The 18,674-nt window shown below is 46.8% G+C and overlaps 2 protein-coding genes and 1 pseudogene across 2 annotated transcripts; 2 read left to right on the top strand and 1 right to left on the bottom strand.

Annotated features, from left to right (window-relative positions):
- Positions 1–5,797: 5,797 nt before the first annotated feature.
- LOC119136533 lies at positions 5,798–5,906 on the top strand (annotated as a pseudogene).
- A 2,586-nt stretch (positions 5,907–8,492) lies between these two features.
- LOC119135656 (trypsin-2-like) lies at positions 8,493–18,308 on the top strand. Its single transcript, XM_037273436.1, has 5 exons — positions 8,493–8,650; positions 17,016–17,122; positions 17,369–17,505; positions 17,622–17,723; positions 18,058–18,308. The coding sequence occupies exons 1-4, from the start codon at positions 8,544–8,546 to the stop codon at positions 17,661–17,663; spliced, it is 393 nt and encodes a 130-aa protein (XP_037129331.1). The 5' UTR covers positions 8,493–8,543; the 3' UTR covers positions 17,664–17,723; positions 18,058–18,308.
- LOC119135640 (trypsin-2) lies at positions 12,744–14,092 on the bottom strand. The gene is made up of 6 exons (XM_037273409.1): positions 14,006–14,092; positions 13,784–13,934; positions 13,458–13,708; positions 13,227–13,363; positions 12,949–13,050; positions 12,744–12,871 (listed from the first exon to the last, which is right to left on the bottom strand). Exons 1-6 carry the CDS (start codon positions 14,043–14,045, stop codon positions 12,824–12,826), a joined length of 729 nt encoding a protein of 242 aa, XP_037129304.1. The 5' UTR covers positions 14,046–14,092; the 3' UTR covers positions 12,744–12,823.
- Positions 18,309–18,674: the final 366 nt, after the last annotated feature.

Below are 18,674 nucleotides of genomic sequence, written 5' to 3'. Positions count from 1 at the left end.
TACTATAAGTCGCTCCGGAGTATACGTCGCATTTTGGGGGGAAATGTATTCGACAAAATCCAACACCAAGAACAGACATGAACGAGCAACAACAGGCTAAACGATAGGTATGCTAACGTGACATAAACACAAACGAAGAGCTGAGAACGGGTCTGACGTAACATTCAGAGTTAGTCAAAAAACGATTACCGTGTTTTTCCATGCTTAATGCGCAAAATTTAACAAATTTATTGTCCTAAAATCTGGGGTGCGCATTATGCATGGGTACAACAATTTTTGAAGAAAATCTCCCTCGAAATAGAACTTGAAATCACACCTTTCTTCTTGTTTGTTGTCAATCGCGCTTCGCATTCAGCCATCCTGCCCAACGCACTTAGTCAGTAAAATTCATAATTGACGACACATCGTTTGATGCGATGGTGCAATCCTTGATGGTGTGTTATTGTCAAATATTGTTTGTTTTTTAATCTCCATCGCAGACCGGATATCATATGGAGGCCGCCATGACAGTATGCGCAGAACGGATGTGCAAGACACGTCAGCTATATAAAGAGCGAGAGTTCAGTTCTCTACCTATTAGTTTCAATTCACAGTTTAATTAGCAGTTTCAATCAGCAAATAACAAAATGCGTATTACAGGTAATATTTTATTTCACAACACTTTGCCTTGTTCCTTTCTTCTCTGCTGTTCACTTCAAACACGCTCTATACGAACACAATGCGCTCGTATCAGACGCTTGCTCGATCACCTGCTCGTTTGCTGTCACAATGTACCCTACACGAATCCGAAACATTTCTTCGCTATCGGGTTTGCTAGCGCATGCGCAGTGATACTGACCGGCAGAATAACATCCGGTTGTTCCCAAAGATGATCTTTTTTCTGAAATAATTTTACGTTTACGGACTTAAGAGTCAAAAGTTTGGTGCGTATTATACATGGGTACAGGCTTTTTTCCAGCATTGACATGCCATTTTTAGTATTGCGTATTATGCACGGGGGCGCATTTTGCATGGAAAAACACGGTACATAAATAACACGTTTATAAAACAATCTGTGTCACTCCAATTCATTAAATCCATCGATCGTCCTTTATGTCAACAATGGGTGCACGCCGCTGACGGCGCTTGCACTTCAAAATATTCCTACCTCCTGCCATGGTTTGCCAAACTTTCACGTCCCCAGTAGCCTTCGGTCTGTTGGGTTTATTCGAGTTGACGGCCATCGCGGACCTCTCCGTCCACCCACCTTAAGAAGGCCCTTTCCGTGTCGTGGAAATGGGGGACAAGCACTTTGTGGTACACATTGGGGTAAGCCGGAGTGTGTGTCTGTGGACCGCCTTAAGCCAGCTCACCTAGATCTGGCCAGGCCTGTTGAGTTGGCGCATCCCCTGAAACGGGGTCACCCTCCGACTAGGCCCCCTCTTCCCGTTCCTCCTGCCCCTCGGCCATGCCGCAGGGGAGCCCTACAGACAGGCACGGAGGGGGCGGTTCCGCCTTCTCTCGTTCAGCGGAGCCGCACTGGATGTTTGATTCGCCCTCCACGCCGTTGATCATCGATTTTTGTCTTTTTTCAGGTTTTCTTTTAATGTGAATTCTGCGGGGGGGGCATCTGTAGTGCTTTCTCCAAGTACTGATTGATTGATTGATTGATTGATTGATTGATTGATTGATTGATTGATTGATTGATTGATTGATATATTGATTGAACTTTATTCATCCCACAGCGGTGAAATTCACTTGTCACAGCAGCGCATATGAGTACAAGAATAATCCGAGTGCAAGAATAAAACAAGTGCCAGAATTACAAAAAAGGACAAATAACAGACAAGGACAAACACAAGTGCTGCTAGTAGAGACAAAACACATTCATTTTATCAGGTGGCATGCATGTTGTAAAGTCTGAAAGCAGAGGGAATGAAGGACCTGCGGAACCGTTCCTTCCTACACCGAGGGTGCAAATGTCTGCCGCTACAGAAGCTGCTCAGGGACCGCACAATCTCATGGAGGGGGTGAGAGGTGTTGACCATAATGGATTTAAGCTTAATCAACGTCCTCCTCTCACCCACAACCTCAATGGAGTCCAGGGGACAGCCCAGGACAGAGCGCGCTCTTCTGACCATCGTATTCAGTCTCCCCCTGTCCCGGTCAATACTGCCCCCCCCCCCACAGCAGACCACAGCGTAGAGGATGGCCGAGGCCACCACAGAGTCATAGAAGGTCCGGAGGAGAGCCCTGCACACACCAAAGGACCTCAGTGTCCTCAGCAGGTGGAGGCAACTCTGGCCCTTTTTGTACAGGGCGTGGGTGTGATCAGTCCAGTCCAGTTTGTTGTTAAGGCGAACACCCAGGAATTTGTAGTTCTCCACTACCTCAATGTCCGATCCCTGGATGTTCACCGGAGTGAAGATGGGTGCTGTCCTCCCGAAGCTCACAATCAACTCCTTCGTCTTGCTGGTGTTCAGCTGAAGCTGGTTGAGCTCACACCAGCTGACAAAGTCCTTGAAGACCGACCTATATTCCAGATCGTTCCCCTCCGAGACATATCCAACAATGGCCGTGTCGTCGGAGAACTTCTGGATGTGGCAGTGAGCGGTGTCGTGGGTAAAGTCTGAGGTGAACAGGGTGAAAAGGAAAGGAGAGAGCACCGTACCCTGGGGGACACCAGTGCTGCAGCGCACCACGTCGGACTCACAGCGATGTAACCTCGCATACTGCGGCCGGTCAGTGAGGAAGTCCGTTGTCCATGCAGCCAGGCGCTGGTCCACACCCGCCTTCTCCATCTTCACCCAAAGCAGTGACGGATGTTGTCGGTAATAATAACTTGTGACATTGTAAAGGCTTCAAAAACAGACAAAAAGGCTGAGAAATTTTCCATTATTAGAATGGAATGACCTGTGACTGAGTTGCTTGTGTGAAGCAGTGTGCATCTCTTTACGGATGAGCGCAAAGAGAAGCCTTTTGATTCAAGATGAGCATAGAGAACGATTATCTGCCATAAAAGCAATCCCTCCAGTACGGCTGTTGACAGCCCAGTCTCATTTTGGCTATCAAAGATTTTCACACAATTTCTGGAAATTGGTGTCCCTGACGAGCACACTATGTGTCCTTGCAATCTTATGCGCTGCTATGACAAGTAAATTTCCCCGCTGTGGGATGAATAAAGTTCTATCATCATCATCATCATCATAAAGAAAGGAATCACTACTTTTGGACACATTTTTCTGAAATGCTTCATAAAGTTAAAAAGTTAAAGTCCCAATGATCGTCACACACACACCTGGGTGTGGTGAAATTTGTCCTCTGCATTTTAACCCATCCCCGTGTGCTTTTAATGCATCCCCTGGGGGAGAGGGGAGCAGTGAGCAGCAGCGGTGCCGCGCTCGGGAATCAGTTGGTGATCTAACCCCCCAATTCCAACCCTTAATGCTGAGTGCCAAGCAGGGAGGCAATGGGTCCCATTTTTATAGCCTTTGGTATGACCCGGCCGGGGTTTGAACCCACAACCTTCCAGTCTCAGGGCGGACACTCTACCACTAGGTCACTGAGCTGGTCAAACTCTTAAGCTTCATTTTGCCATCAATTGTGTGAAGTCATCCATAACATTGTAGTTCTTTTTTTTTTGCACTTTGCATCGTTAAAGCAATTTTTTACAACACCGATCACGTATGGCATTCGGAAACTTCAGCCCTAGTTTTAACTCCGACATTGAAACTATAACCCGAGTTTGAAACCTAAATTGTGTGGTGTCATCCATAGCATTGTAGTTCACGTTTCTTACCGCTAGAGGGCAGACTATGTACAGGGAATAAAGAGCCTGGCTCCCTGTGAACTCAAAGCAGCAGTCTTTATTTGTAAAATAACACAACACAACACATTGCGCTTCCATGTAGTATTTCCCCATTTGATGACATTTACTTTGATCCAGCAAAATGTTCATGCTACCACACAAACAGCTGTCCATAACTTTTCATGATAGCCATGAAACATGAAACATAATAGCGATGAAACACCAAAAGCCTTGGAAGAAAGCCTGTTTCAGACCTGGTTGTGACATGGATGGGAGACGTTCAGGGAATACCAGGTGCTGAAAGCCTTTTTTTTTTTTCCACGTCAATTGTGAAAGGAAATTTTTACAACAGCCATCAAGTACCGTCGCTGCTTGGCATGTTTTCAAAGGCGATTGTGTCTATAAAGGAGGAAGTGCGCCAGATGTTCCGGAGACAAAAGACCAGGAAGGCACCGGGCCCAGACGGCGTGTCACCTTCCTGCTTGAAAGTCTGCGCTGAGCAGCTGGCGCCCACCTTTGCACGGATCTTCAACCGTTCTCTAGAGCTGTGTGAGGTGCCCTCGTGCTTCAAGAGCTCCACCATCGTTCCAGTGGCCAAGAAGCCCGCCATCACAGGTTTGAATGACTACAGACCTGTCGCACTGACAGTCTGTGGTCATGAAATCTTTCGAGAGGTTAGTGCTGAACCACCTGAAGGATGTCACGGGCCCCCTGTTTGACCCCCTCCAGTTTGCCTACCGGGCAAACAGGTCAGTGGATGATGCGGTCAACATGGGACTACACTACATCCTGCACCACCTGGACACCCCAGGAACGTACGCCAGGATCCTGTTCGTGGACTTCAGCTCGGCGTTCAACACCATCGCTCCTGACATCCTCCAACAGAAGCTCATCCAGCTTGCGGTGCCTGCCTCCACCTGTCAGTGGATCACCAGCTTCCTGACCAACAGGAGACAGCGTGTGAGGCTGGGGGGCATCACATCTGACACCCGGACCACCAATACTGGAGCCCCTCAGGGGTGCGTCCTCTCCCCACTGCTCTTCTCTCTCTACACCAATGATTTCTCCTCAGGTGACTCTCCTGTGAAGCTCCTGAAGTATGCAGACGACACAACTCTCATCGGACTGATCCAGGACGGTGATGAGACTGCGTACAGACAAGAGGTGGAGCGGCTGGTCCACTGGTGCAGCCAAAACCACCTGGAGCTGAACCCGCTCAAGACCGTGGAGATGACAGTGGACTTCAGGCGAGACCCTTCACCACTTTTACCCCTCACTATCTGCAGTAATACTATTCTCTCCACAGACACCTTCAAGTTCCTGGGAACCACAATCTCTCGGAACCTGAAATGGACCGGCCACATAGACTCTGTCCGGAAGGAGGCCCAGCAGAGGCTGTACTTCCTGAGACAGCTCAAGAAGTTCAACCTGCCGCGAGAGCTTCTGAAGACCTTCTACACTGTCATCATCCAGTCTGTCCTCTGCACCTCCATCACTGTCTGGTTTGGATCAGCCTCCAAACAAGACAAGCACAGACTGCAACGGACAATCAGGACTGCAGAAAAGATCATTGGAATCAACCTCCCATCTATCCAAGACTTGTACCTGTCCAGGACCAGGAAACGTGCAACGAACATCTCTACAGACCCTTCTCACCCAGGTTGCAGTCTGTTTGAACTACTCCCCTCCGGACGGCGTTATAGAGCTCGGTACGTCAAAACCAGCAGACACAGAGACAGCTTCTTCCCCCAGGCTGTTGCTCTGATGAACTCACACCACTCTTAGAGTCTCAGAGTCATTACTGTGCAATAACATCCTGCTCTTCACACCTTTTTTGAATTTGTCTACACTGTTTTTGGCATTTTTCACATGTCCTGAGTGTTGTTAGTCACCTAAATGTTGAACAGAGGGTGTGTTTTACCGAAGTCAAATTCCTTGTTTGGCACGCTCAAACATGGCGAATAAAAAACTCTTGAATCTTGAAGATGCAAAACTTCGATACCTATGACAGCTTGCGGCCATGCTACCCTGACAACGCCCGATCTCAGAAGCTAAGCAAGGTCGGGGCTGGTTAGTACTTGGATGGGAGACTGCCTGGGAATACCAGGTGCCGTAAGCTTTTTATTTATTTATTTTTTGCACTTCAATCGTTAAAGCAATTTTGTACAACACCGATCACGTATGGCATTCGGAAACTTCAGCCCTAGTTTTAACTCCGACATTGACTAACACGCGGGCGATTGTGACTACAAAATGCAAAATTATGAGTCCAATCACGGGTTACGGACATGCTACCCTGAGAATGCCCGATCTCATCCGATCTCAGAAGCTAAACAGGGTTGGGCCTGTTTTTTGTTTTTGTTTTCCAGGCGTTCCGCTTGACTATTTTCTCCGCTCCCGCTGGATAGCGGCCGGGGTAATGTCGCCCTCTGGCCGACGCCCAAAGTAAATGAATGGGCCTTCGCAGAGGCGTAGCCAAGCCGGGGCGAGCCGGGGCGGCGCCCCGGTTAGGACTCCCTGCGCCCCGGTTGAAAAAGATTGAGCTTTTTCGATTCTTCATTTTCATGCCGTTTTTTTCTTTCGGTCTTGCGCGAATGTGCTTGCGCTATTCTATGTGCGCGATGTTATCCATTCACCGTTTGCCTCCCGGACCCGGATGTTGTTTTAGCGATCAGCGAACGGCCTGGGTGATGTTCGATTTTTTTTCCTGTGGGCGTGCGCCCCTACTGGAAAAATTCCTGGCTACGCCTCTGGGCCTTCGCACTTTGTGCAATTTGTACCAGGAGGAAATGTGCGGCTTTGGAGCGGCCGTTGCGCACAGCTGGTGACGGCCTCCACGGCCACGGGGCTCACTCAGGGGGGGTCCACGGATGCTCTGGAGCCTATCCAGGCAAAGGCTTCCGGTCAAAGATTCAGGCGTCCTGTCAAATTGTGCACTTATCTAATGTAAGTGACCGGCTCTCCGTTTAAAGGGTAAAATTCTGTACTTTAGCCCCTCTGCTGTAACGCAGTATGTAGGGGAGACGAGAATTTATTTAAGCCGGTACGGAAAGAAGATTCGTTCCAAGTCTAACCGCTGTTCAAGTAATCACTCTATTGTTATATTAGTTCCGTCATTTCCGGAGGCCAGTCCCTTTAAAATCAAAAAGACCCCGGTGTTGAATAATTACTTGGTAGAGACCCGGGATCAAATTGATCGCAGCCGTTTCAGCGGCTCTTCTTTCCTATAAGATTTGGGGCTTTTGTTAACCGCTCGGAATAGATTTAGCTGTCTTTGTTATGACCGCGGGGACTCGTTTATTTCCACTAGTGTGCACCCATGCTAGCTGAGATTAAGTTAACTGTTTCAAACCAGATTTGACACTCCTTGATGTCAGGATTAAAGCTGTCTTCATTTAAAAAAGAACTGAACGGTTTACAGTATGACTATGATAGAGAAACAAAAGAGACGTAAAGCATAAAAGATCTAAATAATCATTAATCGAAATTAATTGATTATAAAGTAGAAGTTTAATGAATAAGCAAGAAAAAGTCTCAATTGTTCGAACAACCAATAATAATTCCACTCACCAATCTCAATAGTGTAAAAATTATTCAGTCTCTAAATTCTCTCGATTGAAAACTCAAAAATACAGTTTTCGAACACAATCCGTTCCAGAAGGCTGTTCGAGAAGTGAATCGTTCGAATACCGAATCATATTCTCCCCTTACAAATAATGGGAAAGAAATAGTCCGTTCCAAGCCAAAAAACAAAACAAAACACAACAAAAAACGCCTTTTTTAAGCAGTTTTTCATTGGCGCATTTTTGTCCAATCGCGCAACCGTAGTGCGTCGCCGACCGCGCAACTGCACCGCGCTGGAAGCATTATTGTGACAGAGCCGTCGCTGAAATTTAGAAAATATTTTTAAAGTCCTGATGTACTTTCCAAAATTTAAGTGGACATCAGTGCGCAGGGTGCTTAATTTTGTCCGATCGCGCAACTGCAGCGCGCCGCCGACCGCGCAACTGCACCGCGCTGGTCGCATTATTGTGACAGAGCGGTCGCTAAAATTTAGAAAATATTTTTAAAGTCTAATGTACTTTCCAAAATTTAAGTGGACCTCAGTGCGCAGGGAGCTTAATTTGGTCCGATCGCGCAACCGCAGCGCGCCGGGCGCTCACTGTCGCATTGCTTTAGGATGGCTTTACTGCTCCCACTTGCTTCCTTTGGAGGCATGATTAGAGTTGATGCAATCCTCAGAGTAACGAGAATGTAATAACGAGTCAGTTGGCATGCGGGTCCTCTCGGGTCATCTCGCCAGGTTCGACAACCGAATTTCGTCCGACATCCGAAGCAAAAAAATCTCGAATTTTTTGTTCGAATACCGATTTGTACACAATATGGCAAACGTGGACCAGAGAAATCAGCCAGAGATGAAATGTAGCAATTGTGAAAGTGCATTTCCTCATCAGGGTGGTCAGGGAAAGGTGTACAGTGTCGGACAGGTGGAAAATCCAACCACTACGCCCGCTGCTGTCTCTCCGACCCTGGCATAAAGGTAAAACACCATCAACATGGACAGAAAATAAAACCAACACAGAGCACACAAAAGATGTCATGGCCTAACAGGCGCAAACAAATTAAAACTATTGTTACTAACGATGCTGACACCACTCCCATCAGTCATCTAGCTGCTGATGACTCGAGCACGGATGACGAATACGTCTTTGTCACAAAAGATGCGGAGGGAAGAAAACCACCAGTGAGGTCAGTCATGATAACTGGTGAATGCATTGATGTTCTTGTTGATTCGGGAGCCTCAGCTAATCTCCTGGATGGAAGAGCCTACAGCGCATTGAAAACAAAACTCAAACTAGAGCAGTCAAACAAAAGAATATATCCTTTTGGTACAAAAATTCCCCTTTCCCTTCATGGTAAAGTCACCACAACAGTCTCTGCTAATGGGAGAACAGCTCAAGCAGCATTCTACATTGTTGATGGAAACCACGGCTCACTGCTGGGCCATGACACTGCAACTAAACTAGGACTCATACATGTGGTGCTCTCCAATCAAACCGTACCACAGGACCTGTCTAAAGCAGATCAGCTGCTCCTGCAATATCCAAGTCTCACCTCAGGCGTAGGGAAACTGAAAAATTTCCAAATCAAATTGCACATAGACCAGAGTGTGCAACCAGTTGTTCAGCCCCACCGTCGTAATCCTTTTCACATGAGGAAGAAAGTAGAGGAGGAATTACAAAGCTTGGAGGACCAAGGCATAATTGAAAAAGTAGAAGGTCCAACACCTTGGGTGTCACCCATTGTGGCACCACCGAAACAAAAAAAACCAGAGAAAATACGCCTCTGCATAGACATGCGCCTGCCTAATAAAGCTGTCCAAAGAGAGAGACACATATCACCTACAGTGGATGACATCGTGCATGATCTCAACGGCGCCACCATGTTCTCGAAGCTGGACCTCAATGCAGGATATCACCAACTTGAACTAGCACCTGAGTCCAGATACATCACTACATTCTCAACACTGAGACGGTACACACGCCTCATTTTTGGAATCTCTTCAGCAGCAGAGGTCTTCCAACACACAATCCAAAATGTGCTCCACGGAATACAGGGAGTCCGAAATTTCAGTGATGACATCATCATTTTTGGAACCACCCCTGCAGAGCATGACCGCTCCCTGGAAGAAGTCTTCAAAAGACTCCATGAAAACAATTTCACAATTAATAGAGACAAATGTGAGTTCCACAAAACGTCTCTGGAATTCTATGGCTACATCTTCTCAAAAGACGGTATCTCACCTGACCCGAAGAAAATACAAGCCATCACGCACATGCCACTCCCACAGCATCCGAGTGAGATCCGCAGCCTACTGGGGATGGCTAACTACAGCGCTCGTTTCATCCCGGACTTCTCCTCAATTACCCAACCGCTGCGCGAGCTGACAAAGAAGGACACGGAGTGGTCGTGGAAAACGGAACATACAGAGGCCCTTAATCAACTAAAAGACAGGCTGATCAGCAATCCGGTCATGAGCTACTTTCACCCCGAGAGAAAAACAAAAGTCATTGTGGACGCAAGTCCAGTTGGTCTCGGTGCAATCCTGGCACAGACTGACAAGGTGGAAAACAAAACATACATCGTAGCCTATGCAAGTAGGGCCCTGACCCCAGTGGGACAGCGATATTCCCAGAGTTGTGAGCATTTTCATTTGTACCTATATGGAGCTGAATTCATTATGATCACGGACCACAAACCGCTGGAGCTCATCTTCAACAACCCAAAGTCCAAGCCTCCCGCACGGATAGAAAGGTGGGCCCTCAGACTGCAACCTTACAAGTTCAAGGTTGTTCACAAACCTGGAAAATCAAACCCGGCAGACTACATGTCTCGCCATCCACAAACACTTCACACGCCCAGTATCACAGATGACGTGGACACTGAAATGCATGTCTCCTTTATTGCAACACATGCAGTACCCAAAGCAATGACACTCAAAGAAGTGAAAAGAGAGACTCTGGGTGATCCACTGTTACAACATGTTGTCAAAATTATTCACTCAGGTAACTGGGACAGCCTACATGACAACGCCACACAATTTGATCACTCAACTCTGAGAACATTTTACAACATTAGGGAAGAACTTACAACTGTGGATGGAGGCAGTCTCGTTCTTAAGGGCACCAGACTCGTCATGCCTGTGACCCTGCAATCCAGAGCACTTGCAGTTGCTCATGAAGGACATCAAGGCATTGTCAAAACTAAGCAGCTGCTCCGAGAGAAAGTCTGGTTTCCAAAGATAGACAAACAAACCGAGGAACTGATATCCCGCTGCCTTCCTTGTCAATCATCCACACCCAAGACTGAGCATCAACCACTGCAAATGTCTGAACTCCCACAGGGACCTTGGGAAAATGTTGCAGTGGACTTCTGTGGCCCCTTTCCTTCAGGTGACTGTTAGTCATCATAGATAAATATTCAAGATTTCCCTTTGAGGAGATTATGCCGTCCACATCAGCATGCAAACTCATCCCTGTCATGGACAAATTCTTTTCAACTGTGGGCATTCCAAAAGTGGTGAAAAGCGATAATGGGCCCCCATTCTCAAGCAAGGACTTTTCAGACTTTGGGTTCCACCACAGAAAGATCACCCCCTACTGGCCACAGGCCAACGCTGCAGTTGAAAGATTCAACAGGACTCTGACCAAAGCGATACACACAGCTACGCTGGAAGGCAAGCCGTGGAAACAAGAGCTATACAAGTTCTTCAGGAACTACAGTGCAATACCTCATCACAGCACCGACCAGCCTCCGGCTGAAGTGTACGATGGTCGCCCCATAAATATAAAACTACCATCCATCTCATGACGATCTCCGTCGGACAGATGGATTGAAGAAAGACAAAATGAAAAATTATGCAGACAAAAGGAGGAACGCATCACACTCTGAACTCAAGGAGGGTGATGTTGTCCTAATACAACAGAGGAAAACAGGAAAACTTGTGACACCATTCAACCCTATCCCCTACAAAGTCATCACAGTGAAAGGGACAATGGTCACTGCACAGAGACATGAACACAAACTCACAAGACACAGATCACACTTCAAACTCCTGAAACACAAACCGGAAGTCCCATTCACAACGGGAGACGGTGATAACTGTGATGACGACAGTGTTAATGGACAAGCAGGTGATCCTGAACACGTTAACCCTGAAGCCAGGAGGAGACGCCCTGTGAGGGTAAACAGACGACCTCCTCAAAGACTTATCACTGAAATATAGCAAAGGTTATGTAGAGTGATGAGACACTGACAAGTTCCCACCACCGAATCTCACCACCGTTATGTTTGTTAGTGATACAAGAGTAATGTGTTCAGTACTGCTCAGAGATGTTAATCCCAGTTATTTGCTAAAATGTTTGTATATCTGATTTTGAATTAATAATACAGTACAGAATCACAATTTTATATTACTGTATTTCGGAAGCCACTTTATTTCTATTAATGCACATTCTGTCAGGGTAAGTAAAGCTAAAACTAAGGAAGGACATTTAAGAGACTGAGGAAGTCAGATCGTGTTGAACAGTGAGTTAAGAGTTGTTGCTGTACAGGTGAGGAGTCAATATTATATACTACCTGTAACTGTTCATGAAAGTTATTAAAGCTTCGACCTAAAAGATATAAACCGAGAGGACATTCAGTTTCTACAGCCCCTAGGTATGAGTGTGGATGGTTGTTCGTCTGGGTGCCCTGTGATTAGCTGTGTCCCCCCCCCGCCTACTGCCCGATGACTGCTGAGATAGGCTCCAGCACGCCCACGACCTCCGTGGGGACAAGCAGTTTCAAAAATGGATAGATGGATGGAAAAAGTGAAATCACAAAGAAAAGGATTGCTAAAGAAGAAGCCATGTGTCAGGAAAGGGAAAACAATTGGCTGTTTTATAGTGACTTTTTGGTTTGTGATTTAAAGTGCATTGCTAATTTGGGGGAAATGAGATTTAAATCAGATAATTTTAGAGAGCAGAGTAGTCTCCCTGGTACGGCCTACCCTGGTGCAATTTGTTCAAATACTAATAGCATCACTCAATCCAATTTCAAGGATCAGTGGACTTCTTGAATGTGCTTTTGTGAATTTTTTTTCATGCAAAGGCCCTGTTGTATTTCCCTCCTTTCTGAAAAGAACAAATGGAAAATGAACATGGGAATTGCTAGTTGAGATTCTGGAGTCCCTGCACAACCATAAAGGGACAAAATCAAACAACCAAATATTTTGTTAGCTGCCTAACTTCTAACTCCTAACCTCTATGTGTGAGCAAGCTGCTCTGAATTTAACAGAATTGTGACGTAACAAGCAACATTAAGTTTCTCCTCACAAGGATCTGATAAATGACAAAAGAAAATCACAAATACGATCTTAAAATGGGTGACCATTCAAGAGAAGCGAGTTTTGCAGTGTATTTTTAAAGAATGCTTTATTTCTTCTTTTTCGTACAGGGCCAAAGATGGAACACTTGACTGATCCACTCAGATCACTTAGTAATTGGCCATGGTGGTTTCCAGCCATTCGTTGAAGATGCAGACCTGAGAACGAGAACATGACGATCAAATCAGCCGGACCGACTTTTAGGCCATTACGGTCAGGCAAGTTGGAAGAGTACCTTGGCGTAGACACCGGGGTGGTCCTTCTCGGCACATCCGTAGCCCCAGGACACGACGCCCTGCAGCTCACCATTGCACACCACGGGGCCACCTGAGTCACCCTGGCAGCACAAAGTTCACAGCCTTGGTACACATTTTGATCCACTATGAAACACATAATACTACACGACCCGCCTTTGAAAGACGAGATGGATCAGGATTTTATCGTTGCGAACCTTTACGTGGTGAAGAAAGGTGAGAATGTGGCTTAAAGCCCTCATCGATTGATTTTTAATACCTGGCAAGAGTCCTTGCCTCCCTCCAGGTATCCGGCACAGAACATGGCGTTGGTGATCATGCCAGGGTAGGAGTTCTTGCAGTCGCTGTCGGACAAGATGGGGATGTCCAAGCACTGCAGCTTGTTCTTGTCGGCGGCTGCAGAAGAACGAGTGAGAGGAAACCCAGACGACACGCTAACGGGGAAATGCAATCTTGATGTCGAAAGCGACTGGTCGCCCGTGTGACTCACTGGAGCTCATGGTGTTGCCCCATCCGGAGACTTTGCACATGGTGCCGGCGGGGGCGCAGCTGCTGGGCAGGGCCATGGGCTTCACGTACTGGTTGAGCGTGGCGGGTTTGCTCAGCTTGATCAGCATGATGTCATTGTTGATGTTGTAGGAGCTGTAGCGGGGGTGGCGGATAACGCGGGAGGAACCGATGAACTGCTCGGTTCCTTCGTTGATCCTGATATGGTGCTCGCCCAGACGCACCTCCACGCGGCTGGAAAGGATTCAGGGTTTGAAAAGGCGGCTCATGGGATTGAGGCACCTTGATCGGTTGGGGGTGTTAACGTACGACTTGTAGCAGTGAGCGGCGGACACGACCCAGTTCTCGTTGACCAGGGAGCCTCCGCAGAAGTGGTAGCCGGAGTTCAGAGACACCTGATGGGGCTGCGAGTGGGGTGTGCACTCGTAGCCACCAACGATCTTGTCGTCTTCGGTGGCAACTGCAAATGGAGCCGCAAACCCATTAACCGAGCGAATGTCTAGTGAGGCGATGGAGGGAAGGTTTACTCACAGGCGGCTCCGACGAGCAGAACAAAGACAAGGCACCTCATGGTTGCTGAGTGATCTTGTTGATGAGAGGAGCATACCTGAAGACTGGCTTTATAATCACCGGCGGGAGTGCTGCCCTCCTTTGCGGTTCATCCCCATTGGTCAGCAGAGAGCCAATCACCTTCCGAGTACATTGGGGTGTTTGTATCAGTTTTTGTCCAGGCATCACTTTCTGTCGAGATCAAATTCGAAAGCAAAGATTTTGGTTTTATGGGAATGAATGACAGCGGTCTTCTAATATTAGTCTCGAAATACAAAGAGACAAAGTAGTAATACAAAGAGACAAAGCAGTCAGACAAAAGTACTTGACATTACCCAACTGACAATTTTTGAGTCACATTACATTTTCATTTTTATCCTTTTACATTGAGATTTAGTGCTGACAAACACCAGCAATTTTCTTGTTCAAAGTTTTGCTCGGGCGCTTGCGATGACATAACGGCTTGTTGATAAGCTATCGCAGCATGTGGACGTTTCCCAGGATCTTCAAGAACGCTTGACAATCGTGAAATACAAATGTAGAGCCAGGTCTTTCTTCATTGGAAAAACAACTCAAATGAACAGCTGGCCAAACTGCAGAATGATTTATCTTTCATCTAATCGAGCACATTGTTGGAGATGTTGGTCGGGGAGAGGCATACCATTTGTTTGAATAAAATCTAATTATGAAATCTGCTGGTACGTCGGGTATCACTGCGCAGTTTCAAAAGATGAACACAGAGCATCCATTAAACGCACAATAAATAATCCCATTAAACAGGGATGAGAATCTTCCGCGGATTTCCATGTTTTTTTCCGTCGGGAGTATCATTTTTGTGAATCGTGTAGATCCGTTGAAAAATTGTTTTTATATGAGGGGGGGGGGGGGGGGGGGGTGCTGGCAGCAGTATTGCGACAACAGCCGCCTTTTTTTCGGCAGCATTTTGGTGCTAGTTTCGTCACATAATTTGCCAACTCATTTGCTTAATTAGCAAAAGTTTTAGCCAGCATGGCGAAGGTTTTAGAGAAAAAAGACGAGGATCGTGCCAGGGAAATAGACAAGTCGAACGGGATCAGGAACTGCTTCAGCTGGGCATGGCTCGAGAGCAGCGTCATTTTACAACTCGGAACACAAAGACGCTCTTAAAGCAATGCGACAGTGAGCGCCCGGCGCGCTGCGGTTGCGTGATCGGACTAAATAAAGATCCCTGTGCACTGAGGTCCACTTCAATTTTGGAAAGTACATCAGGACTTTAAAAATATTTTCTAAATTTCAGCGACCACTCTGTCACAATAATGCGACCAGCGCGGTGCAGTTGCGCGGTCGGCGACGCGCTACGTTTGCGCGTTCGGCGGTGCGCTGCAGTTGCGCAATCGGACAAAATTAAGCTCCCTGCGCACTTAGGTCCACTTGAATTTTGGAGAGTACATCAGGAGTTTAGAAATATTTTCTAAATTTCAGCGACGGCTCTGTCACAATCATGCAACCAGCGCGGTGCAGTTGCGCGGTCGACGATGCGCTACGACGCGTTCGGACAAAAATGCGCAAATAATAGAATGCTTAAAGTCTTGGAACGGACTAAATTTTTTTCCATTATTTGTAATGGATAAAATAGATTCGTAATTCGACCGATTCGCTTCTCGAACCGCCTTCTGGAACGGATTGTGGTCGAAAACCGAGGCTTGACTATTATATTCACCTTGGTAGCCCACCAAGCAGGAATATTTTTTTAACAAAACTGTTGAAACTGAGTGATGAAATTAATGTTTTTTGGGTCGCCATACTGCCAAAATCCAGGAGTTTCCAGGGAGCTTTGCCCCCTGAGCCCCCTCCGGGGCGTTGACCCTGGCCAGGGGGCTGCGGTTTTTTTCATTTGCCGTTCTCATCGCTGATTAAATGAAGTGTCTGATTTTAGGACTTTATCTGATGGAAATTCTTTACCTGATAGAAATTCTCCTTACCTGAGAGGGGCTAACATAACATTATGCATGCTTGCAGCTAAGCGCTATTGGAACAGAACATGGCTATCATATAAAAAAAGTCAAACAAAGTTGATTTTGCACAGCTCTGATATGTGGCCAAATGTTTTTGAGCTGCCGTATCTAAAGACTTCAATCAACATTTGAGCTTGTGAACAGTCCATCTGCAGAAGCCTTCCACAGCACAATGTCAAGGTCAGCGACTCAAAAAACAAATATTACAAACAGCTAAATTTAGACACACACATACATCACAAATCCTTACCGAACCCCACAAATATAAAGTTGTCCCAACAAAAAAAAGTTATTATTGGTGAGTGTTTAGTTACGCAATAAAAATACTCTTCAGTTCTGCTGGGCTTGCCTTGATGACGGACATTTCACCGTCACTCAGTCAGCATTTTCTGACTTGACCCTTTTCACAGTTCCAACACAACCTTGGGGGTGTGCCTAAAAGAGAGGCAGGAGAGCACCTTCCAATATAAAGGAGGCACCAGGCTGAAGTCCTCATCCACAGGATCCCTTGGCAACCATAAGGTGCCTGGTCTTTGTTCTGCTAGTCGGAGCCGCCTGTGAGTAAACCTTCCCTCATCGCCTCACTCGACATTCGCTCGGTTAATGGGTTCGCGGCTCCATTTGCAGTTGCCACCGAAGACGACAAGATCGTCAGAGGCTACGAGTGCACGCCCCACTCGCAGCCCCATCAGGTGTCTCTGAACTCCGGCTACTTCTGCGGAGGCTCCCTGGTCAACGAGAACTGGGTTGTGTCTGCCGCTCACTGATACAAGTCGTACGTACCCCCCCGCCCGCAACCGATCAAGGTACCTCAATCCCATAAGCCACCTTTTCAAACCCTGAATGCTCTCCAGCCGCGTGTAGGTGTGTCTGGGCGAGCACCACATCAAGGTCCACGAGGGAACCGAGCAGTTCATTTGTTCCTCTCGCGTCATCCGCCACCCCCGATACAGCTCCTACGACATCGACAATGACATCATGCTGATTAAGCTAAGCAGACCCGCCACGCTCAACCAGTATGTGAAGCCCGTGGCCCTGCCCAGCAGCTGCGCCCCCGGCGGCACCATGTGCAAAGTCTCCGGATGGGACAACACCATAAGCTCCAGTGAGTCCCACAGTCAAAGATTTTAAGATCAAATTCCTCTCCTCGAGTGGGCATCTTTGATCTTTAGAACTTCAGAACTAGATGCATCTTTAATGGCTGAATGTTACACTAGATGGGTAGTGGATGAGCGCTGATCCATACTCATGGCCTTCTTTGGTTCATGCCTAGCCAAGTTTTGTGTGATCCGTCAGAACATCTTGAATCCAAGCTTAGGTTAACCATTCTACATTGTGGCCTATGTTCCAGCCGCCGACAGGAACAAGCTGCAGTGCCTGGACATCCCCATCCTGTCAGACAAAGACTGTAACAACTCCTATCCTGGCATGATCACCGATGCCATGTTCTGCGCCGGATACCTGGAGGGAGGCAAGGACTCATGCCAGGTACCGAGCGCCAAAAAGAACTTCTCAAAATTTGTCTTCAACCCTTCAGGAATTGATGTCAAAGGTCGAGCGTTAACCATTTGAATCCTTAAACACGAATTTTGTGCCGCCGCCAGGGTGACTCCGGGGGCCCCGTGGTGTGCAACAGCGAGCTTTAGGGTGTTGTGTCTTGGGGTTTTGGCTGTGCTGAGAAGGACCACACGGGAGTCTATGCCAAGGTACACGGGATAAAGTCATTGAATCGAATTGATCCATTAAGGTTTGGAGTGGTGGAAACATGAATTCAGCCAATTTGCATAGTTATGTGTCCAAATTTGTGGGAACAGCTTTTGGTAGGCCAAGACAAATAATACCTTCCAGACAAATACCAACATTAGGTAGCAAGTGTTATCAAGATGTTCCTAAGTGGGAAGCCTGACAGTTTCTGGATTCAAAACTCAACTCAGGCCTTCCTGAGTTTTCATTTCTTGTATATCCGATGACCCACTGACGGGACTTACAAGTCAAACGGCCCCTTTGTGAGCAAAGTAACAAACGTGTCCATCCACACAGGTCTGCCTTTTCAACGAGTGGCTGGAGAGCACCATGTCGAGTTATTAAGCCCCTTCCTGTGACGATCGCCTCTTCCTCTGCCAACTACCTCAACTGCAACATCTTTTTGCCACCCACAATGTCACACGATTTTCCCCCAGATGTGCAGCAACTTTCCATTGTGCTAAATAAAGGTTCCAACTTTGAGTTCCATACAATTGGTTGCATCATATCTCAGCTGCACTGCATCACTGAAAACAGCCTTAAATGCTAAAAAAAAACTAATATTGATCCTCAGTTCATAAGACCACGTCAAGGTCACAAAACTGCTTACAACTAAATAGAACCTATTTTGTGGCCAAACTGAACTGCTCTATCGCAATAAAGTATCACTTTTAAACGAGTATTGCGAAGTTTTCCCATCAGCACCATGCCAGGAGTTTTATTGGTCTGCAGGACCAGGGGAAAGACTTAATAGTTGGCAGTCAATAAAAAGCCTCATAGAAACGCTCCAATTGGAACCAAACCAAAAGGGTGTTGAAGCTCAAACTTGTTCATCTTAAACTCTAAATCGGACAATGCAAAAAAACACTGAAATACAGGACACTGAGAGATAATGAACTCTGACATTAATTTGA

The sequence above is a fragment of the Syngnathus acus genome, chromosome 16 (assembly GCF_901709675.1).
Source record: "Syngnathus acus chromosome 16, fSynAcu1.2, whole genome shotgun sequence".
NCBI classification, from domain to species: Eukaryota; Metazoa; Chordata; class Actinopteri; order Syngnathiformes; family Syngnathidae; genus Syngnathus; species Syngnathus acus.
Note: the sequence above shows the minus strand (reverse complement) of the source record. Positions and strands in the feature narration are given on the sequence as shown.